General features: G+C 37.2%; 2 protein-coding genes and 1 non-coding gene across 4 annotated transcripts in view; 2 read left to right on the top strand and 1 right to left on the bottom strand.

Moving 5' to 3' along the window:
- ENTPD5 (ectonucleoside triphosphate diphosphohydrolase 5 (inactive)) overlaps positions 1–8,272 on the bottom strand; it is a 47,741-nt gene extending 39,469 nt beyond the window's left edge. Inside the window, exons 1-2 of one of the 2 annotated variants that reach the window (XM_054567283.1) lie at positions 8,225–8,272; positions 5,874–5,967 (exon numbers count right to left, since the gene is read on the bottom strand). The gene's annotated coding sequence lies outside the window, so the exon portion shown is untranslated. The remainder of the gene's footprint in view (positions 1–5,873; positions 5,968–8,224) is intronic. The other variant, XM_054567286.1, reaches the window with a different exon arrangement.
- A 137-nt stretch (positions 8,273–8,409) lies between these two features.
- BBOF1 (basal body orientation factor 1) overlaps positions 8,410–27,917 on the top strand; it is a 35,534-nt gene continuing 16,026 nt past the window's right edge. The window contains exons 1-4 of the mRNA XM_054567281.1: positions 8,410–8,563; positions 12,275–12,503; positions 21,573–21,638; positions 23,072–23,215. Coding sequence (XP_054423256.1) covers positions 8,505–8,563; positions 12,275–12,503; positions 21,573–21,638; positions 23,072–23,215 — 498 coding nt within the window. The 5' untranslated portion in view covers positions 8,410–8,504. The remainder of the gene's footprint in view (positions 8,564–12,274; positions 12,504–21,572; positions 21,639–23,071; positions 23,216–27,917) is intronic.
- On the top strand, positions 17,289–17,453 carry LOC129066101 (U1 spliceosomal RNA). The gene has a single exon (XR_008528644.1). It is a non-coding gene; the product is annotated as a U1 spliceosomal RNA (small nuclear RNA).

Raw genomic sequence — 27,917 nt, 5'->3', positions numbered from 1 at the left:
GGCTAAAGAAAACATCAGCAAAATGAAAAGGGAGCCAACCATATGGGAAAATATATTTGCTAATGATACATCAGATAGAGGTTTGATCTCCAAGATATATAAAGAACTCACTCGACTCTACTCCAAGAAGACAAACGATCCAATCAAAAAATGGGCAAAGGACCTGGGCAGATGCTTTTCTAAGGAGGAGATACAGAGGGCCCAGAGGCATTTGAAAGGATGCTCAGCATCACTAGCCATCAGAGAAATGCAGATCAAAACCACCATGAGGTACCACCTCACACCGGTCAGAATGGCCATCATAAACAGATCCACAAACAACAGGTGCTGGCGAGGCTGTGGAGAAAAGGGAACCCTAGTACACTGTTGGTGGGAATGCAGACTGGTGCAGCCACTATGGAAAGCAGTGTGGAATTTCCTCAGAAAGCTGAAAATGGAACTGCCTTTTGATCCAGCGATTCCCCTGCTGGGTCTATACCCTGAGAACACCAAAACGCCAATACAAAAGAACCTATGCACTCCAATGTTCATAGCAGCACAATTTACAATAGCCAAGTCTTGGAAGCAACCTAAATGCCCATTAGTAGATGATTGGATCAAAAAATTATGGTACATATACACAATGGAATACTACGCAGCAGAAAGAAAAAAGAAGTACTAAACTTTGCGACAGCATGGATGGAACTGGAGAGCATCATGCTAAGCAAAATAAGCCAGGGGGTGAAAGACAAATACCATATGATCTCACCTATAAGCGGAACCTAACCAACAATGCAAAGAAGCAAGGAAAATATGACCAGCAACACTGAAAGGAAAAGAAATCAACAGAGACAAGAGGGAAAGAGGGGGGCAGGGAAAGGGAAGGGAAGGGGAAAGTCAAGGGACATATAGCAAGGACTCATGGACAAAACCAAAGGGGAAGAGCTGAGGGAGGGAAGGTGGAAGGGGGCAAGGGAAAGAGGTGGGGGGGAGGCAGAGACAAATGTATTTTAAAAGTAAATAAATTAAAAAAATAAAATAAAATAAAATACAAATTTTAAAAAAAAAAAGAAGAGAAAGTAGTGGAAAACACTCAATCAGAACAGTAAAAATAAAAAAGAACCCAAAAAAAATGAGGATAATTTAAGGGGACTCTTGGACAACATAAAGCATCCCAATGTTCACATCACAGTGGTACCAGAGAAGAGAGAGAGCAAAAAATTGAATATATATTTGAAGAAATAATGGCTGAAAAGTTCCCTAATCTGGCAAAGGAAAAAGACAAGTCCAGGAAGCACAGACAGTTTACAAAAATGAACCCAAAGAGGCCCACACCAAGACACATCATAATTAAAATACCAAAGGTTAAAGACAGAGAATCTTAAAAACAGCAAAAGCAATTAGGCCCTGGCTGGGTAGCTCAGCTGGTTAGAGCATTGGCCCCATATACCACAATTGTGGGTTTGATCTCCAGTCAAGGCACTACAATGAATTGGAACAACAAATCGATGTTTCTTTCTTTCTCTCCATTCCGCTATTTCTCTTTCTCCCTTCTTCTCTGTCTCTAAAATCAATAAATAAAAATTTAAAAAAACATCAGAAGAACAGTTAGTTGCTTACAAGGGAGCTCCAATAAGACTGTCAATAAATTTCTCAACAGAAACTCTGCAGGCCAGAAAGGAGTGGCAATGAATATTCAAAGTGATGAAAAGCAAAGACCTACAACCAGAAAAGCTATCATTTAGAAGCGAAGGACATATAAAGAGCTTTCCAGACAAGAAAAAAACTGAAAGAGTTCATCATTACCAAACCAGTATTACAAGAAATGTTAAAGGGATTTCTGTAAGAAGAAGAAAAAAAGTTAAAAACTTCAAAAATATAAATAATAAAATGGTAATAACTAAGAACCTATCATTAGTCACTTTAATGTAAATGAATTAAATGTTCCAATCAAAAAACAAAGCATGGTTGCCTAGGCCAGTGTGGCTTAGAGGGCTGGAGCATCATCTTGTAGACTGAAAGGTCGCAGGTTCAATTCCCAGTCAGGGCACAAACCCGGGTTGCGTCTTCAATCCCTGGTTTGGGATGTGTACAAGAAGGCAACTAATTGATGTTTCTCTCTCTCTCTCTCTCTCTCTCTCACTCAAAGCAATGAAAAAACATATCTTGGGATGAGGATAAAAAAATTTTTTTAAAGACATAGGGTGGTTGAAAGGATAAGAAAACCAGAGTCATACATATGCTGCCTACAAGAGACCCTTTTCAGATCAAAAGACACACACAGACTGAAAGTAAAGGGATGGAGAAAGATATTATATGCAAGTGGAAATGAAAAAAAGCTGCGATAGCAATACCACTATCAGACAAAATAGACTCTAAAACAAAGGCTGTAACAGGAGGTGAAGAAGGACTGAACAATTTTATTTCTGGGTATTTATCTGAAGAAACCCAAAACACTAATTTGAAAAGATACACATATCCCTATGTTCACTACAGCATTTCAGTAGCAAAAACATGGAAGAACCCTAAGTGTTCATCAATAAACAAATGGATAAAGAAGAGGTGTACACACAGGGTAGGGCGAAAGGAAGTTTACAGTTGTAACTACACTAAACACAGAGTATATTCTTGTACTATTATTTATTAATTATTGTATTATTTTCTATACTAACAACAGTAAAGCTACTTTTGCCCCACCCTGTATAAACAGAATATTACTCAGCCATAACAAAGAATGAAATCTTGCCATTTGTGGCAACATAGATGAACCTACAGGAAACTATGCTAAGTAAAAGAAAGACAAATACCATATGATTCCTCTTGTATGTGGAATCTAAAAAAGAAAATAAATGAATAAACAAAACAGAATGAAATTCATAGATACAGAGAACATTTTGATGGTTGCCAGATGGGAATGCAGGTGGAGGAATGGGTGAAAAAGAGGAAGTAATTAAGATGTGCACATTGCCAATTATTACAGACAGTCATAGGGATGAAAGTACAGCTTAGGGAATATAGTCAATAATATTGCAATAACTATGTATGACGTCAGATGGGTACTACACTTATGGGGGTAATCACTTTATAAGTTATATAAATGTCTCACCACTATGCTGCACACATGAAACTAATATAATATTGTATGTCAACTATAATTTAAAAATAAAGAATTATTTTTTTAAAAAAAGACATTTCTTCTCCAGGTATTTGCTTGGAATCCTAAGATGAAATGGGTGGTAGCTCTAAGCATGCAATCTTGACAACATTTCCATTAAATTTTCCTTTTAAAGTCACTGAACTCAAAACCAGAGACACTTCAAAATGGCATCTCCAATGTCCCCCTTCCTCTGTACAGCTGCCCCAGAAACATAGGAAGGTTAGTTAAGTGGATTCCCTTTTTAATTTCCTGTTTCTGTTAGTGGCACCACAAATTTCCTAATTCAGAACTCAAAATCTTCATCATCTTTGCACACTCCTCTCTCATGTCTTCCATATTCTAGTCTGTTATAAGAACTGGTGATTTTTCCTTTGCAATTTCCCATCTTTTTCTCTTTTCTCCCTCTTAGTTCCCCTGAATCTAGATTCCAGACTTTATTACTTAACACTTGGACTGTTATAGCCTCTTAATTGCTCTTTCAGTCATCAATGTCTTTATTCCCAAATCCATATACTACTGTCTTCCTAAAATGCTATTTTCATCATTTTCCCACTAGATTGTAACCCACATCATATCAGGGATTCATTCATCTTTAAACACTGTACAACTTGGCAAATATGTTTACTTAATCAATGTGTGCTGAATGAATTAATTAATATATAAATTGCATCACTCTCCTTCTCAAAACTTATCAATTCTCCACTGTCTTCAACAAAAGTTACAAACTGGGGTCAGGCAGGATATCAAATATCTAAATACCTACTGGGGCCAGGCAGGAAATGTAAGTGATGGTGTGTGTAAAACAACCAAAGTGCTGGGGACTGAGGCAAAGGTGGAGAGTGCAAGCCCCATCTAAAGGGGCAGCTGGTTGCTATTTCCACAAATTGCTGCCACGATTAAATACAAGCTTGGTATTGCCAAGTCGTCTTATTTTTCAAAAGTGGAAAGCACAGATTTCTATATAGAATCTGGCTTCTAAATAGTGACAATTACATTTAGTTGTTGAAACTCTGTTTAAGTAAAAAAATAAATAAATCTTCCAAAACTGTGCAGGCTAAACAAAACACATTTATGGGCCAACACCAGCCCTCAGATTACAAGTTGGTGTCTAGGACAAAAGATAAACTCCTGACCTAACATACCAAGTCCTTCACTGTGAATTCTGAAGCTACCTTACCAAGTTTTTTGTCCACTACTTCCATATAAGAACCCTCTGCTCTTGGTGCACCTGTTCTCAAACTTTAGAATGCTTCGGAACCACCTGAAGGGCCTGTTGAAACATAGATTGCTGGGCCTGACCGCCATCGTTTACAATCCAGTAAGTCTCACGTGGGGCCTGAAAATCTGCATTTCTAACAAGTTCCCAAGTGATGCTGGTGCTACTGGTGTGGACCACACTTTGGGAACCATTGCTTCACTTAAATTACTCCTAGTCTCAGGCACACACTTAATTTTGCTCACATTGTTCTACCTTCCCAGAAAGCCTTCCCTCTTCCTTTTAGCCCACCTTCTTCTATAAACTTTGACTATGATGGTCTTTCACGCCTCCAAATTCCTGTAGCACTTAGGCTCCATGTCATCTCCCCTTTATCACTGCATAAAGTCTTTTATTACTAACTGTTTGTGTATAAGTGCCAATGAGGTTAAGTATTCTCCAAGATTAATAACCAGGTTAGCATCTTATACACCTGCCTATATGTGTCATAAAAGCAGGGGTTCTGTCTTGTCCCCCACTGTAACCCCTCAAGCTATAAGAGAGCCTAGTATACAGTAGGTGTATTAAACACTTCTTAAATGAACATTTGACAGATCTATGAAACTAAAGTGCAGATAAGTGGGCCTGAATTTTGGGTACATAATTTTTCTGGGAGTACTGACTTTTGGTCCTGTATATTACTTGGTCAGGATAGACAAGTAATGAAAACAGGATATTTTGCAAATGAACTGCCAATAGGTAACAGTTATCTGTAGCAACAAATTCTGTATATAAATGAAAGAGTGCATGTTAATTTAAAAATTGATAAGAATAAATCCTTGATCTCCAGGATTTCTTACCGCTGCAAGGATGTAAGCTGGTTACAATACCTATTTAACAGATTCTATATTGGTACCATATGCAATAAAAAAAGTATAATGAAAGTAATGAACTCCCCATGATATTCAGAAAAATTGATCAGTCCCTTCAGATATAGTTTGGACAGTAATATACTGTCCAGGGTTTCAAAGGCTGTGTGAAAACAAAATCAAAAGCTGTTCACCTGGTCTCTTCCAGTAGCCTCGGAATTCATAGTGAAGGACTTAGAATGTTAGGCCAGTTTATCTTTTATCCTTCAGAGCAGAGTCACCAACTTGTAACTTGAGGTCTGGATTTGGCCCATCGTGGTCTTTGGGGGTTTGTTCTTTACCTAAATCACTGCTATCAAGTGATTTCAAGGATGATTTATGGGTAGAAACTTGGTCTCCAAACTAAACCAGAATAACCACAAAAGACTTTATAGGCTAAACCCAATTTTGGAACTACTAGAAGAAAAAATTAGAAATACTATATATTTTGATAAATAGTCCAAAGTTCTTACTTGGCTTTTGGAACAACTCTACCACACCTGATAGAATTACAATCAATGGAATAAGAGAAAAGCTATAATTTGGCAAAGACAGAGAATCCAATTCAGAAAACAAAATAAAACCTAGTTGCATAAGATGGATATTTACAGTTTTAAGCTAGAAGAGATGTTACCTTACATCCGGATTTTTGCCCTACCAGGCCCATAATGATCTTGTCTCCATGAGGATTCAGCCAAGACACTCCACATTTCTATGCTGACCAGGAACTATTCAAACCGGGCAAAAAAAGAATTACAAAGACAAGTCAACAAAACACTAAGCAGCTTATTCCAAGTTTTAAAGTCATTAACATTCTAATAAAACCGAGCAAATTTACCTAGCAAAACAATCTTCAAACTTCAGAGTAAAACTATCTACCAGAAGCTAAGGAAGTAAACGCTATCTGATGAATTGCTAAACTGCAACTTCCTACTCTACTATTTGCAGCATCAGATATATCTTACTATCAGAGACAACTGAGTAATAACATCCAGTTCTTTGGCAGAGAATGTGGAGATTCAGGAAACTAGATTCTAGGACCACCTCTACGACACTATGTATCAGAACATTTCTCTTAGCCATATTCGTATCTCAACAGTTCTAACTACAAAACCAAACTTACAGTCAGTAAAAATGCTGTATAATAAAATAACTATAAAGTACATGCTATAAACAAGTATAAAGTACTATGCTCATATTAAGAAATGATCTTATTGATTAGGTTCCACTTATAGGTGAGATCATATGGTATTTGCCTGATCAACAAAACAAACAAGCAAGAAAAATATAACCGGAAATACTGAAAGAAAAAACAAACCGACAGTAACGAGAGAGGAGGATGGGGAGTAACAGGGAAAAGAAGAGGAAGGGTCAAGTCAAGAAACATGTATAAAGGACCCACAACAAAGCCAAAGTGGAGGATTGAGGATGGGAGGTGGGGGTGGGTGAGGCAGCAAAAAGCGGTGGCGGGAAAATGGAAACAAATGCATTTGAACAATAAAAAAATTAAAAATTAAAACAAAAAGAAATAACCTTGTTACATATTTTCATTTATAAATGAATCTGTGAACTTACATATAAACAACAAAAGTCTTGGACTGAATTTCATATTATAGAGTTGCCAACTTTTAGACTGTATTCCAAATGTAGTCTGTGATAGAAGATGACCTACCCTCTCTTTTTTGCAAGTTCATCAATAGGGTGCACTTTCAGAACCTTAGACATACAAAACTAATCATAATTAGTTTCCATAATTATAATCATAATTATAGATTCCATATCAGAGGAAACCCCTTCCACGTACGGCCATTCCATCATGGACCCACTGGAGTGCAACATACGAAAGGTAAAAATGCACTAGATATAGAGTAAGCCATGATCGTGCCACCAGATGGTATGTCTAAAGAGATTTTCAGTGCTCATTAATAAATCAGCATGTTCCCTCTAACCACAGAATACAGAAACAGAAATTACACAAGTGAAAGAAAGGGTCAAAGGCCTCTGGAAGGGGTGTAGGTGTTCTGTTCTCCCCGGGGAAACGGAGAGGGAAGATGCACAATAAAGTTTTTAAAGACATTTTAAATTCAGTTTGAAATGGAGGCTGTCGCACAGCTGAGCTTCAATCACAAGATTCCCAACTACCGTCTTGGCCCCCAGAATTCCCTATCTGCCTTAATGACTCACTCACTCTCTTTCTTCCTCGCTGAATGAAAGCAGAGTCATAGAGCTCCTCCTCCGAAAAAGGAGAACAATACTTTCGAGTACTCCTTTTCACAGGTGTACTCAACAGAAGAAAAAAGAGAAAAGAGCTTTCGACTCTTAACAGAAAAAAGGGCTGCGGACGCATGGGATACTATTAGCCAATGGGAACCCTGGCCGGTCAGCGCGGGTGAGGGGGCACCGCTAGCCACAGACGACGGAACAGGGCCGCGGGCCTGACCCCCAGACTCTCTTCGAGCCCCGGTAGCCTCTCCCAGGGGGCAGCACTTATTTCCTCGCCCGGCTCCCGGACGCCTGCGCGCGCTGCCCGGCGGCGACTACCAGCCTCATCCCAACCACCGCCCGCTTAAAAGTCCTCAACCGCCTCACCAAAAAATGTGTGACCCAGAAAGTCCGCTATTTGCGACAGCCCTTACAGAATTAGCAAGACTGAAGAAGAAGGAAACCAAACAAGTCAAAGCACGTTCAGGAGAAGCTAAAGCGGAGCAGGAGCGACCGCCAGGCAAGAGCCAGGCGGCCACGGCCAAGCAGACTAGAGCGTCAGGAAAAGGGAGGATGCGCCGGACAGACGCGGAACGCTGCAAAACTGGAGAGGCGAGTGGACGGGTAGGGTAGCAAGACTCCTGAGATGAGGGCGCCCCGACCTAGCGCCGCCAGAGGCACACGCCCCGCAGCCGTTGCGCCGCTGCCCGGGAGTAGACTGCTCTGGCCTCCCCGCCCGACTCTGGGATAGGCTCCAGGTCCCCCGACAGCTCGCACACTCACCGCGCGCGCCGCTCCGGCGCGGCCGCCCGCCGCCCGCCGCCCGCCGCCCGCCGCCCGCCGCCCTCGGAGCGATCTCCGCCCCGCCCTCCGTGTCCGGCCCGCGGACTGGGCCTCCGGAGGCGGCGTGGGAGTCACGTCACGGCGCATGCGCTCTCTGGGCTCTTGCAACGACCCGGGCAGAACGTTACCAGCTAGGCGTGCTGGTTTCCTTAGAGACAGAATCAGACCTGAGCGGCGGCGGAAAAACCACCAAGACCGCGGGTCTCTTGGAGAAGCCAACATGCCGTCGAAGGGAAAGGAGAAAAGTAAAGGCAAGAGCAAAGACAAAGATAAGAGGAAGTAAGGAGAGGTCACCCTTCCCCGGGCCTACTCTCCCGGGATTCTGGTCGGGGCCACCTGACACAGGGTTGCTCACTGGAGCCATCCCGCTAGCCCTCCTGGACCTTCCTCTCGCTCTCCCCGATTCTGGGAACAGTTGACATTGTTCACAAATTATCCAAGTGCATGCCAAAGTTTACTGCTTCAACTCAGGCAATAGGGTGAGATTTGGGACCCTGAAATAATTTAGACACAGCCCCTGCCTATGTGTAATACGTTAACGATGGAGGCAGGTAAGTTCCCAAAAACCCAGAACCGAATGAAATAGGTGCCAGTGGAGGAATGAAGAACTGCGAATGAGGAAGAGTTCTGACACTGGAAGTGAAAATCAGGACATTTATTGGAATATTGGAGGTCCCCTAAACCAGCGCTAATAGGGTAGTCACCAGCCATGTGTAGGTAAATCAAAATTAAATAAAGTTAAAAATTTAGATCCTCGACTGTACTAGATTTATCTCATACACTCTATGCATTTGTGGCTAGTGGTGACTATATTGAACAGCCCAGATACAGAACAGTTGCATCATTACAGAAAATTATACTGGACAGCAGTGCTCTAGACCAGAGGCGATTTTGCCTCCCGGGGGACATTTGGTAATATCTGGAGACATTTTTGTTGTCACATCTGGGGATGTGTGCTATTGGCATGTAGTGAGCAGAGACCAAGAATGCTGTTTAACATCCTGCAATGCACAAGACAACCCCCTCACGCCCGACCCCAAAGAATCATTTAGCTCAGAATGTCAGCAGCGCCAGGGTTGGGAAACCTTGCTCAAGACTATAAACTTCTCTAGAATAGGCACTAAACATTAGACCTCATATTTCCAGGACCTAGCAGATGCTAATATTTGTTCAATAAACAAATTAAGGTGTCTGCTTGTGTATGCTTCCACCTAGATGATTATTCACCAAGAGCTATGCTCCGGGTTCATTGTTTTTTGTTTTGGTTTGTGTGTGTGTGTGTGTGTGTGGTAGTATGTTCTATAGCACTTAATAAAATTATAGAACTTAGTATTCGAGAATGGTGGTAGAAATACAGGTGTTTTATAAAACAGCATAATTTTTGAATGTTGGAGACACACATAGCTACTAATAACTTTGGAATAGTTCAGGTCTTCAAAATAAATGTTAGGGAGGACAACATGACGTGCCATATTGATGAAATCCTGGAACAGATGGAGTATCTGACTATTGATATCCCTAAGAGGAAGACAAAAGTTTTAAACATTTATCCAGTAATTTAGTGTAAATCAATTCCTAATTTTTTATGTCTTGGAAGCAGATTTTTTTACTTTAATGAATGATTACAACTGAATTGCACTTGCCTTACCAGTCATCTTATTTACATGGGATTGATTTCCCCTTTCAGAAAGCAACCATTAGTTTCTTTTCCCTCATCCAAGATTTAAAAAAATAGTCAAGCATTATATACAAACACAAAAAGGCCTACTTCAAGTAACATGAAAAATGTAGCTCCAAATGATGTATGCACACTGACACTAAGTGCATTGATACACTCTATACAAAATGATGCTGCTGACCTTACACACAGTTGATAATATAAAACAGTGGTTTCCAAGCAAATTACTTAATCAGACCCTTAGAGAGACTTCAAAAACTTTATTTTTAACAAGGACCCAAACGATTCTAGGTTTTGATTTGGAGGAGCACTTCTAGCCTCCATTGTGTCAGATGACGTATACAATAAAATTAAATTAGTCATGTAATTGAACAAAAAAAATAATTTATTGGGTTCATTCTTTCTTGATCCTAGTCTGAGAGAACTCTGCTATGTGGTTAAGATGACCTTGAACATCTAAAGGAGCTTTGTCTGATTGAAGTAGTCCCTTGGGACTTTTAGGGATTCTTTCTGGTTCAAAAGAAAGTGTAAAGGATTTTATCAAATTGAATAATTGTTCAGATTTCCCTAAACTCCAACACTTTCTTTTTCCCGGCTTGAAGTTGCTGCTAGATTGCCACTAACCTATGGGGTGACCCTGGTAGTTCCTAGACACATTGGAGTCATACATGGTGTGACTGCACCATGTATGTGGAGTCACTATACTCCACAATACTATGTATGGGACCACAAGGGAATCTGCCGAACTTGTAAAGTTTGTGAAGTACCTTGTTTAAGAGAGCAATATATGCTCAGTACAGAAAGTTTAGGAAACATGTAAAGTTAAAGGAGAAAATAAAAATCACCTGTAATCTCATCATCTAAAGATAACCACTATTATCATTTTGGGATATTCTTTATAAAATGAACATATTTACTTGTAGCTTTCCCCCATATATTAGTATAAGTATTCTTCTACGGTGTGATTTTTAAAAATATAACTGCATAGTCAGTCTAGCACTTTTTAAAAGTGCCAAGGGCTTATCATATTCCTGGAACTCACTAGCATGTTTTCTATTTTTGACCATGCATCTACAGTACACATACCAACAATAAGGAACATTGAGTGTAAGAGACGCCTTGTTTCTTTGATTTTCCATGACTCATAATTTGATAAACCCTGCTTTGTACCTATAGTCAGTATTAGTGGTCCTCCTATTTGAAATCCTATCTGATTTCTTTCATCAAATCTGAGGAGCTTAGACTTGATACCTTCAAGGAGCAATTGGATGACTGTGACAAGCCAGGCTATCACTACTACCTAAATTATGCTAGTAAGGGACGTCAACAGCCATAACAGACTGGGGGGTAGGGATGGAGCTGGCCATAATTCATAGAGAACAAAAGGTGAGAGTGGGACTGAAAAGGGATAGAGGACCAAGAGTTGGTGGGGATGGAGGGTGACAGTATAGAAATGTTCACACATACTTATGTGTGAAACTATTTAGAAATCAAATACAGGTAAAGTCTTCGTAATTATTATCTAAATATATACCCAATGCCTACCATTTTTAAAGGATAGTGTTTTGTTAATACTCATACAATAAATCTTTATTTTTGAAAAAATAATCTCCCTTTTTCCACTTGAAGTTTTAAAGTAATTCTTTGTTATTATTTTTAAATTTCCTCTCCCCATCTATATAAATGATTATGATTTGTTTCTCAGCCATCCTCAAAGCCTGGTGCATTGTGGCACCAGAAGAGAAAGTATTTAACATACTTGCCCTAGTTACTTGATCTTTTGTCCAAGGCCTAGTGGGGCGGGGGCCGGGGGGACAAAAAACACAACTAAAACTAAAACTAAAACAAAACTGGAGTTGGGATAAATGGAAGATTACAGAAATAGGGACTTAAAGTTACATTTATACTACAGATGTGTCATCATGGTGAAGAGGAACTACGGTAATGGATTTGCAGTAAAGAGAGCCAAGGTCTAAGACTGAGCTAGTAGGAACAGAAAAGACAGTTCAAATATGAGAGAATCAAAGAAGTAAATGAAAAGATGTGAGAGCTTTATGAAATGCATTTAACTTATTATGCCTTTTTGTTTTTCCAGTCCTTTAGAGTTAAGCTCCAAAGCTCCCCTCTTCCAGGAAGAGTCACCTACTAAGATAACTCCCTTATCAAGTAAATATGTATTTCTTATTAACTAATTCATCCAGTAATATTTGCTCATATGTGCCAGGCAACACCAAGCAAAACAATAATAGAAAGATGTAATACTACTGTAGTAGAAAGTAGTTATATGCTATCAATGTCCTCTTCCCATTCAGGAAGACAGTAAAATATGATGAATCTGCAGTGGAGAGAGCCAAGGCCAATGCCTCCCTTTGGGAGGCCAGGCTGGAACTCACAGAATTCTCTAGGACTGAGTATCGTGATGCTTCCCTGAGACTCGCAAAAGCTAATGAGGACTTAAAGAATCAGCAGTATAAAATGGAGAAAGACACCATGTCTGTATTAAGCTACCTGAAGAAGCAAGATCAAGAGAAAGATAATATGGTAGGTAGATAGAAACCCTCCTGAGCCTCAGTAACTACCTCTGTGTTATACTTGCTTGCTTATATATTTAAAGGATTTTGATTTCTTGAAATCTTATAACATAATTAAAACATTTGAGTTGATTTTAACTCTCTTTCAAGCAGGATGCTATTTCTGAATGGCTTTACTGTCATAACTGGATCTTTCTTATTTTCAGTTCTTGTCCCATGTTTTCATGTCTGAACAAATTGATGATCATAAGGGAACATTACGATCCATTTTATTTTAAGGACAAGAGTATGGTATATGATCTATATATTTTTGATATTGATAAATACTTCGTTTTAATGATTTGTAAAGCTAATCACTAATAATCTATGATCACATTATGAATCCAGTAAGTTGAACCTTGAATTCATTTTACAGAACTTATTTAAGTATTGAAAAGCTAGTATTTTAGATCTGGAAGAAAAAGGGATAAAAACGAACATTTTGGAGCCCCTATTTGGTGCCAGGCACTATGCTAGGTACCTTATCTCTGTTATCTTGTTTAATCCTTTTAATAACTTCATGTAGCTACAATATTGTCATTCCCATTTTACAGAAGAAGAAATTGACTCCCAGAAAAGACAGATAATACCCAAAATCACACAGCTAGTGGGTGTCAAAATGGAATTTAGGTGGAACTCTTCTCTTTTCCATCTGCCTCTTTGAGCCCCATGGAAAACTCAAGAAATTTTCACCCTGTTGAGGATGGGGTGCATCATTCCCGTGTAGGTTCTTGTAGTTTTACTATTTATGTATTATGCATTCACAAACAATACATACTATAATCTTGTTTTAAAATTTATCTTAGTAGTATTATACTGTACATGACTTTTGCAACTTGTTTTTTTATTCAACATCATGTTTTTGTAGTCTAGTCACAGAAATCAATATGATTCAGTTTATTTTTTTTAAAAAATTATAATGAACATGCTTTATATTTTTATTTGTTCTTAACCGCTTTAAAATATTCCATTAAATAAGCCAAATTTTATTTATCCATACCCTGCTGTGGGTCAGTTAGACTCCTTTTTTTCATTATTGCAAACATTCAGTGAACATTCTTCTGTGTGTCTTCATATGTCCATGTGTGAAAGTTTCTCTAGAGTAGATACTTAGAAGTTAAATTACTACATTACGGGGTATATATGGTTTCAACTTTACAGAGGTTTAAATTGAGCCACAAAGAGGTTACACCAATTTATACTGTCACAGGTGGTATTTTAGCATGAGTTTCTCTCTGCCAATATTGTTAATACTTGATAATACGAGATCTGTCCAGAAGATAGCCAGCCACGTAATATTAAAAATAGACACATTTATTAAAAAAGATACAAAAAACATTGTACATAGGACAATGACACCTCAGTCCCCTTCAAAGTAGACACCTTGGGACCTCATGAAGTTCCAGTCGCCATCAGCTGCCGCATTGTATTTACCTGAATCACCTCGAATGTCTGAAATCTTTTCCCTTTCAAAGATGATTTTATCTTTGGGAAAAGCCAGAAGTCACAAGGTGCCAGATCTGGGCTGTGGAGGGGCTGAGTCATTGGGTGATTTGATGTTTTGCCAGAAAACTCTGCAAGAGATGTGATGCATGAGTGAGTGCATTGTTGTGATGAAGCTGCCAAACACCAGTTGCCCATAGCTGCAGCCTTCTGAGTCATTGAAATAGTTGCCATGGAGGAAATTTTTGAGCTTAAGGCAAAATTTGATGCTAATTTGTTGCTCTGCTCATTCAGTCACTTTGTTTTTCTTTTTGTTTTTTGTTTTTACATTTTTATTTTGTTGAATAGATTCCACTTATAGGTGAGATCATATGGTATTTGTCTTTCACCAACTGGCTTATTTCACTTAGCATACTATTCTCCAGTTCCATCCATGTTGTTACAAAAGGTAGGAGTTCCTTTCTTTCTTTCTTTTTTTAAATGCAGATTTTATTTATTTATTTTTTAAATGTTAAGATCCATTATAAAATATTAAAAAATTTAAATCCATTATAAAGTCTCAGCAATTAAAACAACATGACGCCGGCACAGAAAAAATCAAGTAGATCAATGAAATAAAATGAGCATTCTAGAAACAAACGTATATATCTATCTAACAACGTAATATATGTAATGTAATATACCTTACAATGTAATATATGATTAAACAATGTAATATATGATTAACAATGTAATATATGATTAAATTGATATTGCAGATCAATGGGGAAAATAAGGCTTATTCAATAAATAAGGTGCATGGACCACTATTACTTGAAATAAAAATAATATAGAGCCCTATTTCACACATTAAATAAAAAATATTCAGGTGAGTTGAAAAATATGTAAAATCTAAGGAGTTTTAGGAGAAAATACAAAATAATATTTTCCTTACCCTGAAGTAACATGTTCAAACCCAGAAGCTATAAAGTAAAATATTGACAATATGACTATATTAAACATTTTAGACTATGCAGTAATATACATATTAAAAAAGTTAAAGAACAAGTAATAGAATAGGACAGTATTTGCAACATAACTATAAAAGATTAATAGTTGGGTTTTTTTTAGGGACAAAATTCTACAAACATTTAGTCAAAAAAATGAATAAAAAACACCAAAAAGTCATTTAAAGCTTTCTAAAAATAATAGAAATAAGCAAGAAATATACAAAAACAGGTTTAGTTTCAACAAATAATAAAGTAACAAAATACCACATCATTGTCACAATCAGATTAATAAGTATTAAAAATATTGGTAATACCAAGTATTGATGACTGCAAAAGGAATTGGGTATTCATAGACTCTTTTTCTTCATCATCTTAAAACAGTTCCTTTAGCATAGCTTGCAGTGCTAGTTTGGTGGATGTGTATTCTTTTAGCCTTCTTTTGTCTGGGAAACTCCTTATTTCGCCTTCCATTTTAATTGAGAGCCTTGCTGGGTAGAACATTCTTGGTTGCAGGCCTTTGCTCTTCATGACTTGGAATATTTCTTGCCATTCCCTTCTGGCTTGTAGTGTTCCTGTTGAGAAATCAGCTGCTGCTGGCTATAGTGGGGCTCCCTTGTATGTTACTACCTCTTTCTCCCTTGCTTGCTTTAGGATTCTCTGTTTGTCTTTGATATTTGCCATGTTAATTATAATGTGCCTTGGGGTGGGCCTCATTGGGTTCCTCTTGAATGGAACCCTCTGTCCTTCCTGGGTTGGTGTGACTTTTTCTCTCCTCAAATTAGGGAAGTTTTCCATCATTACCTTTTCAAACAGGTTCTCTATCCCTTGCTCCTCCTCTTCTCCTTCTGGTATCCCTATTGTATGGATATTATTATGTTTCAGGTTGGCCTGCATTTCCCTAAATGCCTCTTTGTTCTTTTTGAGTCTTTTTTCATTTCCTTGCTCTTTCTGGGAGCTCTCTTCTACCTTGTCCTCCAGCTCACTGATTTGATCCTCTGCTTCATCCAGCCTGCTTTTGATTCCTTCTACTGCGTTCTTCAATTCAGAAATTGTATTCCTCATTTCCTCTTGTCTCTTATTGATAGTTTCTATGCCCTTTTTCATGCTGATATAGTTTGCAGCAAGCTCCTCCTAGTTTCCCTGTAGTTTTTGGTAATTCTCTCCGAGGTCACTGAGCTCACTGAGCATCCTTAGAACCTCTGTTTTGAACTCAGTATCTGAGAGTTTTCTTGCCTCTATTTCATTTAGTTCTCTTTCTGGGTATTCCTCTTTTCCCTTCTACTGGGTGGGTGGGTGGGTGGGGTATTTCTTTGTCTTCCCATTATTTGTGAGGCCCTTCTTTTTTGCTTCTGCTTCTTAAATTGATCTGCCTTGACTTCTTGACTTTGTGGTGTGATCTTCTACGGTAGGAGACTGCTGTTTTTTCTGTCTGGATCTGCCTCTGATGATGTCAGATGTTGACCCTGTCTGACCTTAAGCAGTCTGTTTAAGACTTCCAGGAATCTGCTGTCTGTGGCTCTCTCCTTCAGCTGTTAATCTCACACTCAGTCACTTTGACTGCAATGACCACACACTACGCATGGTCACTCAAGGATGTCTACTGCCCTTCCCACTGACTAGTACAGTAAAGTTGTTATTGTTCATGCATGCACATTCCAGTCCACTCTCCTTGTCTGTCAGGTTACACTGATGTTGCACAAACTGTTCTTGGTACATTAACAATGGTTGGACTTTTGTGGACAGACCTTAATAATATTTGTTTAATTGTATGAATTTAAACTGGTGTCTTGGGGTTTTAATTTGTATTTTCCTGATTATTAGTTGTTTGAACATCTTCTGTGTGTTTCTTCACCCATGTTTTATTGTTTATTTGTGTGTGCTTCTGTACACATATGAGCTAATTTTGGAATGATGCAAACATGGCTCCTACTATGGTGACAATCAAATTCATGCATCATTCTGTAATTTTTTCAAATGTCACCTTTTCAGTGAGACTCTTCCTCACTACTCTCTTTAAAATTAAAACCGCTCCCTTATTTTATTTTCTTTGTCTTATTTATTACTTTCTGTCATGCTGTATGCATGTTACTTATGTATTTGTTTATTGCCTCTTTTCCAGATTAGAATAAAACCACTCAGAAGTATAGAATTTTGAGCCCTTTTTAAAATTGTTGTTCAGTGTTATATCTCCAGCACCTAGTATGGGCATGGCATATAATAGGTGCTCATTAAAATATTTTTGCATATATCAATGAATGGCTTGTGAGTATACTGATGCTTTGAAAAAGTTAATAGCAATCAAAACTAAGTTCAAGATCATATTGATACTTATCTATCAGGGAAGATACTATGATCATGAAGGTGGTTTTCCCAGGGCAAGACTTACCCATTACACTCCAATGACCCCTGCGATTTCCCCAAATGTGGGAAACTCTGCTGCATAATTTGTGTGTGTGTGGCAGGGGGAACTGCATTCATGTTCTCCCTTAAAAAAATAAAAAAAGATGATCCCGGGCTGGGATGGCTCAGTGGATTCAGTGCCAGCCTGTGAACCAAAGGGTCACTGGTTTGATTCCCAGGCAGGGCACATGCCTGGGTTGCAGGCCAGGTTCCCAGTAAGGTGCATGTGAGAGGCAACCACACATTAATGTTTCTCTCCTCTTTTTCCTTCCCTTCCCCACTCTCTAAAAATAAATAAATAAATCTTTTTAAAAAATATTACATTGAAAATATATTAGAGAAATAAGACAACTGAACATTTGTGTAGATTTCATGTATTTTATTAAAGTACAATTTTGTGCATTAGTGTTATTTTTTTTACCTTCTTTCCTAGGGAACCTCTGTTTTTAAAATTACTTTTTGAATAGCAGGCATTATCAAAATTGTCTTCTATAAAGTATTATCCTAAAGTAAGTTGTTAGGCCAGCCATACAAATAATTTTCATTATTAATTACATAGAAGCTTTGTGGCCTGCATTAGCTTATTGATATTGGTCTGCATTTATCAGTATCACTTGTATTTCTTGATTTTCATCTGCCTCCATATCTCAAAGGTCCACATCTGGCTGAAGAAAATGCATAATTTTTCACAATTATGGAGTTCCATTAAAACCAAAGAAATTACTTTGGGAAGAAATAAAGCAGATTCACTATTTCCCGGTTCTAGCTCTCCCATAGTTTTATTACTCATTTTTCCTTATTGTAGAAATGCATAGTTTTCTTAAACTTTATTTAAAGTGTTATAGTCTTATTTCATGTTAATTATAGAAATAATAAAAATAAAACATTTTGAAATTATTATATCATGAACAAAATTAGGAGATTTTTCCTTAAGGGGAGGTTTTTGTGCTCAATGTTTTGTTCAGTCAATCACAAAATAAATCTCTTATTTTTCACACCTTTCCTACATGGCTTAGATCTCAATTTATTTTTTAGAATTTGTGGGTTTTTCTTAAACAACTCTAAGATATTATTTAAATACAACAATGTGTCACTTCTGTATCCTCTAATTGTATAACCGTGTCAAGGAGTTTTTAGCTTAAAAGCTATTTAGGTTCCCTACTAAAATCAGCATCCTTGGAGAAATTGTTGATTCCAGGACTGGGTCAAGGAATGTAAAAGATGAACCTGGAATATCTTATTGCACCAGAGAGTAAGTAAAAAAATATTAAAGGACACAGGAACTATCTGGAAGGGGCTCCTACTGGATAAATATGGGACAATCAAAATAATGACAGTAATAGATAAAAACCCATTGAATAGAGTAAGTCCATGAGTGCATACTACTAATAAATAAATACATTCATTAACAAATGAGAGAGAAGGAACAGTTTTTCCTTATAATAGAATGCAGTAAATTATTAACATTCCAAGGAATGATAATGGAGTTAGAATAGTAATCATTTAGCATCACAGTAATAACTGATTCAGTCAAGAATTATCAGTGGAAGCTACAACTAGTGGGTGACAGTTTGAAGAGTAGAAAAATATTTGCATAGCCTCAAAATATTTTTCTACAAATTAATAATTACAAAAGGAAAAATAGTAACTTTTAAGTGGAGAAACCTGGCAGACACAACCTTAACCAATTGATTGAAATTGACATTAGTCACCTCATGACGTGATGCACTGGAAAAGCTATACCATCACTTTGGCAGTGTATGCCATCCAAAAGTGCAAAACTTAAATCTACTCATGAAGAAATATCAGATAACCATAACCCTGGCCAATATTCCTCAAAAATGTCAATTCATAAAAGACAAAGACTGAGAAATTTTTCCAGATTAAAGGAGACTAAGATACATTACAAGTAAATATAATGTATAACCAAGGGTTATATCCTAGATTGGAAAAAGAAAATTTGCAACAAGTAACATGAATGGGACAAGTGGTGATAAAATTTGAATATAGACTGTACATTGTATCAATGTTAAATTTCCCAATTTTGATCATTGTACTATGCTTCTTAAAAAGCATGTCCTTTTTCTTGCCCTGGCTTGTGTGGCTCAGTGGACTGAGTGCCAGCCTGCGAACCAAAGGGTTTCCTGGTTAGATTCCCAGTCAGGGCACATGCCTGGGTTGCAGGCCATGTTCCCAGTAGGAGGCACACAACAGGCAACCACACATGGGTGTTTCCCCCTTTTTCTCCCTTCCTTCCCCTCTAAAAGTAAATAAATAAAATCTTTTTTTAAAAAGTATGTCCTTTTTATTAGGAAATATATAATTATATAGAGGCAAAGGATCATGATGTCTTTAACTTATTCTCATGTGGTCCAGAAAAAAACAATGTAAAAAAACATCATCCATACGTGTATACCTATATAATTATATATTTAGATACAACTATCTATATATGCAATACATAGAGAGGGAAAGCAAATGTGCAAAACTGGATGAAGAGTGTATGAGAAATCTTTGTACTCTTCTTGAAACATTCCGTCTATAAAGTTACCCAGATATATTATGCTAAATGAAATAAATCAGACGGAAAAAGATAAATACCATATGATTTCACCTACATGTGGAATCTAAAGAGCAAAATGAATGATAAGAAAATGAAAATAGAAACAGACTCATAGATATAGAGAAAAGACTGATGGTTGCCAGAGAGGTAGGGAGTTTGGGGACTAGGTGAAAAAGATGAAGAGATTAAGAAGTACAAATTGATATCACAAAGTAGTCCTGGGAATATAAAGTACAGCACAGAGAATATAGTTAATACTATTGTAATAATTATGTACAGTCCTAGGTGGGTACTTGAAATATCTAGGGGGCCACTTTGTAAAGTATGTATATGATTGTTGAACCACTATGCTGTGCATCTGAAACTAATACAAGATAATACTGAATGTCAACTGTAATTAAAAAATGAAACTTAAAAAAGTTACCCATATAAGAGAAATGTGTATCAAAACAACAATAAAATATCAACTCCTACCCATGGCTACTATCAGAAAAAGAGAAAATTACAAGTGTTGGAGAGGATGCAGAAAAATTGGACCCCTTGTTCATAGTTGGTGGGAATGTAAATTGGTGCAGTTACTATGGAAAACAGTATGGAAGTTTCTCAAAAAATTAAAAATAGAATTACCAGGTGACCCAGTAGTCCTACTTTTGGGTATATTTCCAAAAGAATTTAAAGCAGGATCCTGGCCAGTGTGGCTCTGTTGGTTGGAGCATGATCCATAAACTGAAGAGTTGCAGGTTTAATTCCTGGTCAGGGCACATGCCTAGATTGTAGGTATGGTAAATCTATGGAGGGCAATCAGTCGATGTTTCTCTCACATCAGTGTTTCTTTCTCCCTTCTTCTCTCTCTCTCCCTTCTCTCTCTGGAATTAATAAATAAATAAAAATATATATATATATATTTTTTTAAAGAAATTAAGGCAGAATCTTGGAGAGATAGTTGCATGCCCATGTTTGTTGAAACATTATTCACATAGCCAAGAGGTGAAAGCAACCCAAATGTCCATTGATGGGATAAATAAAGAAAAAGTGGTATATACGTAACATACAATGGAATATTATTATGCAGCCTTAAAAAAGAAGGAAATCCTGTCACATGCTACATACAACATGGATAAACCTCAAGGACAGTATGCTAAGTGAAATAAGCCAGTCGCAAAAGATAAATATTGTAAGATTCCACTCATATCAAGTATCTAAAGCAGTCAAAATCAAAAATAGAAAGTAGAAAGGGGTTGCCAAGGGCTGCAGGGGAGGGAGGAGAAGAAATCAGTGTTTCATAAGTATTGAATTTCAGTTTTGCAAGATGAAAAAGTTATAGAGATCTGCTGTACAACAATGTGAATATATATAACATTACTGAATTGTACATTCAAAAATGGCTAAGATGATCAATCTAATCTTAATGTTCTTTGCCACAATGTTTTAAAAAAGTTACTTGGGTAATTATGATGATAACCAGGTTTTGGAAACTAGCAATAGCAGGTTAAGGGTATGAAGCATGTCCCCTCTTCTCCTCTCCCCACCTTACTCAACTTCTCCAACAGTACTGGTTTTAATATCACGTAAAAACAAAGCTATTTAATAAAGGCAGGACAACAGAAATTTCTCTACTTTCTAATTGTGTTTTTGTTTCCTACAGATTGAAAAACTGAAACAGCAATTGAATGAAACAAAGGAAAAAGCCCAAGAGGAGAAGGAAAAATTGGCAAGTATCTATGTACACTAATCCTTCACTTACCAGGTGATCAGGTTTCTGGCAAGCTCATATTTAAGGCACAATAAGAACAAATGAATAGGCCCTCTGAGAAGCTCATACACATGCTGTACAGAAGCTCAAAAATAACACAAAGATATGTTACTTTAGAAAACCGTCTGGTATTAGTGGTGCTCACTGATCCTGAGTTTGACATCCTTTCTATGGCTTTTCAGTAGACCAATTTAGGAAATACAGAAATTATTAGAGATTAAAATACGTTATGAGCCTTTACTAATATTTTCAACTCAGATGCAGAAATACAGGGTTTTTACTTAACTTTATCTGTGTCTCCTTTCTCCTCTACCCCAAATCCTGGTTCTAAAAATACCAGTATTAATTGTGTAGTTGCCTTAAACTTCAATACATAAACAGAGAATACTAGTATCAATACTACCACCAACATAGATTAGCGGAAACAGTTTACAATTTTGTGGGGCACTTTTCTCCTTAGGGTATATACCAGTAGGAATCTATTATCAAATTACAAGGTTTAAAAACCATTTGAAATAATTCTCTTCTTCAATGTTATACCACCAAATCAATAACATATTTTGCTTTTGAGTTTTAGGAATTGCTTTTGAAAAGGTTAATTGTGTACATAAAATTACGTATTTATATAAATATTGATAATTATGTAAAATATGTATGTGGTTCCAAAGTTAAATCTATCAAATATAGTATATTCTAAGGAATCTAACTTCTGTCCCTATGCTCACAATATACCAGCATACATTGTCAAATGGATTTTTGTCAACATGATAGGTGAGAAGGGATGTTTTAGTGCTTTTGAATTTTTATTTCTCTTATTGTGAGCTAGGTTGAGCATTTTTTTTTTCATATGTTTAAGGGTCAATTGTATAAGTTTTGATATTTCTTGTTCTTTCTTCTTTTTTTTTGCTGTTATTGGCCCTTTTCTTCTTCCTCCTCCTTTTCTCTCTCCTTTTTTTTTCTTTTTTAGTCCTCCTCCTTTCTCCCTCCTCCTCCCTCTTCTGTCTTCCTTCTTCTTTCTCTCACCTTCAACTTCCTTCTTTCTTTATTAGAAATAATAGCCCTCCCTTTGTCTCTTAGTTTACCAATTTTAATTTAGGGCCAGAGACATTGTTTATCCTTCTTATAGATTAAAATTGCTTTTAGTCTTATCATGCCTCTTATTAATAAATATCTGCATTTTCTATACAAGGTCAGCTCATTCTAGAATTTTTTTCTTATTCAAGGCACTTGGTATCTTTTAACAAAAATTAAAACGTTATGCAAAAATGGAAAGGGAATATTTCTTCAAAGAAGATAGACAAATGGCTTAAGGCTTCAAATGGAACATGACTCTGTGGGACTTCTACTTTTTTCCTAATTGACTTACTTGTTTTGTTTATTTTTGCATACAGGAACAAAAGTATACGGTGCAGATAAGTGAGCTGGAGGGACAGTTCAATCAGAAAGCCAAAGAAATTGGCATGATTCAGGTAGAGCTAAAAACAATAAAACAATTCCAAAAGAGAAAAATCCAAGTGGAAAGAGAATTAGATGATGTAAGTTTCGTTCTTTTCTTTCCTTTAAAAAGGGGAGTTAGAACCGACTACTGTGTCCATAAAAGCCCTCGCTGATGTTTACTCCTGTGAGATGGGAAAAGGGTCCCTTTGACATATTAGAGATTGTTTTTGACAGTAAAAGCATAAAACTTATCGTTTAGGGCTAGATGCAAAAGGTCTTGATGGTTAGACTTTTCTTTTTCTAAGCATTGATTTCTTTGTAAGTTTCCCAACTCTTAGCCAGCACACCCTCCCACATTTATCAACAGCCAAACCTTTGGAGTGACATCAGTAAGAAACAAACTACAGTTCTTTGAAAACATTAGGGGCAAAGTAGCAAAGTCCTAAAGGAAAATGTTTTCACCAGCGATTTTCAACCTTTTTCATCTGATGGCACACATAAACTAATTATTAAAATTCTGCAGCACACCAAAAAATGTATTTTTTGTTGGTCTGACAAAAATAGGTATAATTTTGATTCATTAACACTGGACAGCTGTTGTTATGTTGGCTGTTGTCATTTTTTAAAATTTGACAGTCTAAGGGAAAAGAGGTCAGTGCTCCTGACTAAATAGTCAGATATTGCATATTTTAAAAATTCTTGTGGCACACGGTTGAAAATCACTGGTTTAGACTGATGAACCATAATTTTAGAAAACTTTAGATCATTGATCATAATGCAACAAATATCACAGATGAGTGCCAAGCACAAGCAGCTGAAGTCAGCTTTGTGACTTTGGGCAGGCTACTTAACCACTCTATATCGTAGTTTTCTCATCTGTAAAACAGGAATAATATGAGCCTCATAGAGGTGTGTAAGGATAAAGTGAGTTCATATATGTAAAGTGCTTAAAATAGTGCATATGACATAGTGAGAATTATATTAACAGTGGTGTACAGCTCTCTGGAAAAAAAAATCCTGATTTGTAGTATTTGCTGATTTCCTTAGAAGTAAATACTTATATTATGGCCAATTTCAAACTATCAACGCTTTAACAACCTGCTAGCAAAATCTCGGGGTAAGCTGGCTCTAACACACCACGGAATACACATGAATACTGTTGCTAATAGTAGTAGTAGTAATAATAGAGGTAGTATTGCCACCAAAGATAACCATAAAGCATGTAGTGTAGGGTTTAGAAGTTGGTGCTCTGAAGTCAGACTGCCAGAGTATAAATACTGACTTCATTACTTGGGTACCTTGTTAAATTTCCTCATCTGTAACATGGAGGTAAGAATAACAGTACCTGCTTCAAAAGGGTCATTGTGAAGAATAAAGAAATTATGTTTTACATGCTTAGTACTATGTGATAAATGTTACTTGCTCTTGCTTATGTCATTGCTTTATTACTCCTGCTAAAATTATACTTATTCCTATTGGTATTATTCAAGGCCCTTCTCTATCCCTTTCAGTGCATCTCACTCTCAATCACAGTGTATCCTCCAAGTACGCAGTGTCTTTCAAGCTCTCCTCTTGTTACCCAAGGTCCTACTTAGCCAGAACAAGCCTTGATGGGAAACCAAAGTTCTTCCATCTTACTTCTGTTTACCTTTTAGCTAACTGCCAAGCTGAAAGGGCATATGAGAAATGAGTAAAGTAAATAAGATAATGTAGTGGTTGACATCATGGACATTGTGTCCTGGCTCAGAATTGAGGCCTTGGATAGTCTGTTAACTTCTCTGCATCTTAGATTCCTCATTTGTAAAATGTGGCTGCCGTATCACCTGTCTCCTCTTAGAGATGTTGTGTGGATTAAATAACGTAATGTGCGTAAAGTACCTGGCACATTGGCTCCTGCTAATCCCTGGTAAGAGTAGTTGCATAATAATTATTGATGTTTTGATTATTGTTATGATTATATAGCTTTAAAAATTGTAATAGAGGACTCTTTGAAGCCCTGATTTAAAAAAAGTCAGTATATTTCTGACAAGGTGGGGAGTGGGAAGATACTTTCTTAGATTGGGAGGAATGTGTTTTAATTCCATATCATAATTGTGTTATTATCCCAAAACCTTCCCATGAGGCTGACTTTGTTCATGAACTTGATTACTTATTGCTTTGTATCTGTTATAACTGTTGCGTTAAAATTTAAAACTGTTGGTCTAAATTTTGTAGCTCACCCTTATACAAACTCCTTTGCAGTATTTTCTGAGGAACTCTCCCTTCCCATGAATTTCATGTTCTTTAAAGTCCTTAAAATAGCAGTTACATTAACTGTTTTCTCAAGTTGTTATATGTTTGTGTTCTTTAATCTTAGTAAACTAAGGAGAATAAAAAAGGAACCAAAACATCTACTTGTGCATGTATTTGTCACTGCTCTCTAGTTCTTAAACTAGTACTTAATAATAAAACTTGCTAAATGAATGATATAAGGAACCATCTAAAACTAAAACCTTTCATAGAGTTCATCAATTCTTAGAGCTTGAAGAAACTTCAAGGGCCTACTTAAGCCATTCTACAGATGAGGAAAGCTGAGTCACAAAGTGAAGTGACTTTCATGGCAAGTTGTAGAGCTGGTAGCAGCATCCCAGTGTCGCAAATTCCTCTAGTACCTCTAGTCTTGTTCCCTCTATCTATTTCTTCATCTACATTAGTTACCTATTATAACAGAACAAATAACCCCCTGACCCTAGAGGCTTAAAAGAATAATAAACATTAAACGCACAATTTCTATGGATCAGGAATTCAGGAGCTGTTTAGCAAGAGCAGTTCTGACTTACGGTCTCTGATAAGGTTACAGTTAAGATATCAGCCAGGGCTGCAGTCACCTGAGGGCTTGATTGGAGGCTGAGTACCCAAGGTGCTGACTCACAGGGCTCTCACATCAGTGCTGGTCATTACTGAGAGGCTTCAACCCTCTTCGTAAACTACCTGAGTGTCCTCACAACCTGGATGAATTTACCCAGAGTGAGACATCCAAGAGAAAGCCAGACAGAAGCTATCCTTTTCTTGACCTAGCCAGAAATCACATAGCATGACTTCTGTCATATTCTGTTAGTCAGAAGCGAATCCCTACGGCTGGCCCATTCTCTAAGGATGGAGAATTAGGTTCCATCAAAGAAGTCATCCACATGTTTTAAAGTCACCACACCACCACAGTCCAAAATACCACTACAGGAATGACCTTAAAATATCAGTTTTGATGATGTTCTGATCACTCCCCTCAAGAATCTTCTTTAGTAATTCTCCGTTGTAAATGGAACATTGTCCAGATATCTCAGTGTGAGTGTCAAGACCCTTCACCTACTTTGGAACACTACTATCTCCTTTTACTACACCTCCCCATGCACACAACCTTTAATCCACCCAAATTGGATATTTACTCATCCCTGAATTATTTTATGCCTTTGTTACTTTGTTCACACTCTTTCTTCTACCTGAAATATACTCCTGATATATTTCTGTTAATTAAAATTTTACTTTCTTTCATCCAGCCCCCCACCCGCCTCCCCTCTGACAGCTATCTGTTCCATGTATCCATCATGGGAGAGTAGGCCTTAAATGTTCTCACCACAAAAATGAAATTGTAATTATGTGATGGTGTTGGGAGTGTTAGCTAATGCTGTGATGGTTATTATTTTGCAATTAATAAATGTATCAAATCAACACATCAAACACTTTAAATTTACATAGTGTTACATGTCAATTACATCTCAATAAATCTGGAAAAGGAAATAAATAAGATTAGCAAAAAAAGTAATAATTTTCTGTGCCCCTGTAGCATTGTTTCTTTTTTATACTACTTAAGCCTATTCTATCTTGATATTATATTTATCATTTGTTTATCTCCCCAATAGATTGTAAATTCTTTCAGGCACACACAGTGCTATACTTTTTATTCATTGAAATGCAAAATATACAGTAATGCTCAGTGAATATTTGTTAAATGCTGAGCAGGTCTTTTCATTAAAAATGTAATTGAAGGGGCCCTGGCTGGCGTGGCTCAGTTAGTTGGGTGGCATCCTGCAAAGCGAAAGGCCTACCAGTTTGAGTGTTGGGATGCGTGCGAGAGGCAACCAATCGATGTTTCTCTCTCACACTGATGATTCCCTCCCTTTCTTTCTCCCTCCCTTTCCCTCTCTCTAAAAATAAATAAATAAAATCTTAAAAAATATAATTAAAGGGATATCAAGTTTTCTAAAAACTAGGTGGGAGGAATCCTTTTGCAATATATACATATATCAAATCATCACTATGTACAAGGTGAGGGGGACCCAAAAAAATTATCTTTTGGAGGGCAGGTCTCTTGTAATACAGGCTTCCCCCACTAGGTGAGTGTTCTAGGAACCCATCTTTATCTGTACCACCTGGTGGTATTATGAGAGGCTGTGTTCTGCTTCAGTGAGTTTTCTTTTTGAAGACTCTTTCAACATATTTCCCCAATTCCTGATGGATGATTTACAGCGCACCTGCCTACACTGTGCTGAGTGTTCAGCAGTTTTTGACCCAAAATGGCATGACCCTATGCCCCACCCTCCCTATTCACCTGATCTCACCCCAAGTGACTTTTTTTGTTTGTTTGTTTGTTTGTTTCACTGGATGAACAAAGTGCTCAATGGGAAACATTTTGCTGATGTGGAAATGATGAAACAAAAAATGGTAGAAGTACTAAAAGGCATCAAAACCAGTGAGTTCAAAACCATTTTGAACAAAAGTCTTGATAGGTGTATTTCATCAAATGGAGAGCACTTTGAAGGTGAC

Source organism: Pteronotus mesoamericanus, unplaced genomic scaffold (assembly GCF_021234165.1).
Source record: "Pteronotus mesoamericanus isolate MK-2021 breed Mesoamerican mustached bat unplaced genomic scaffold, CSHL_Meso_final contig_182, whole genome shotgun sequence".
In the NCBI taxonomy this organism is placed as follows: domain Eukaryota; kingdom Metazoa; phylum Chordata; class Mammalia; order Chiroptera; family Mormoopidae; genus Pteronotus; species Pteronotus mesoamericanus.
The sequence above is the reverse complement of the archived record's forward strand: the minus strand, read 5'-3'. Positions and strand labels throughout refer to the sequence as shown.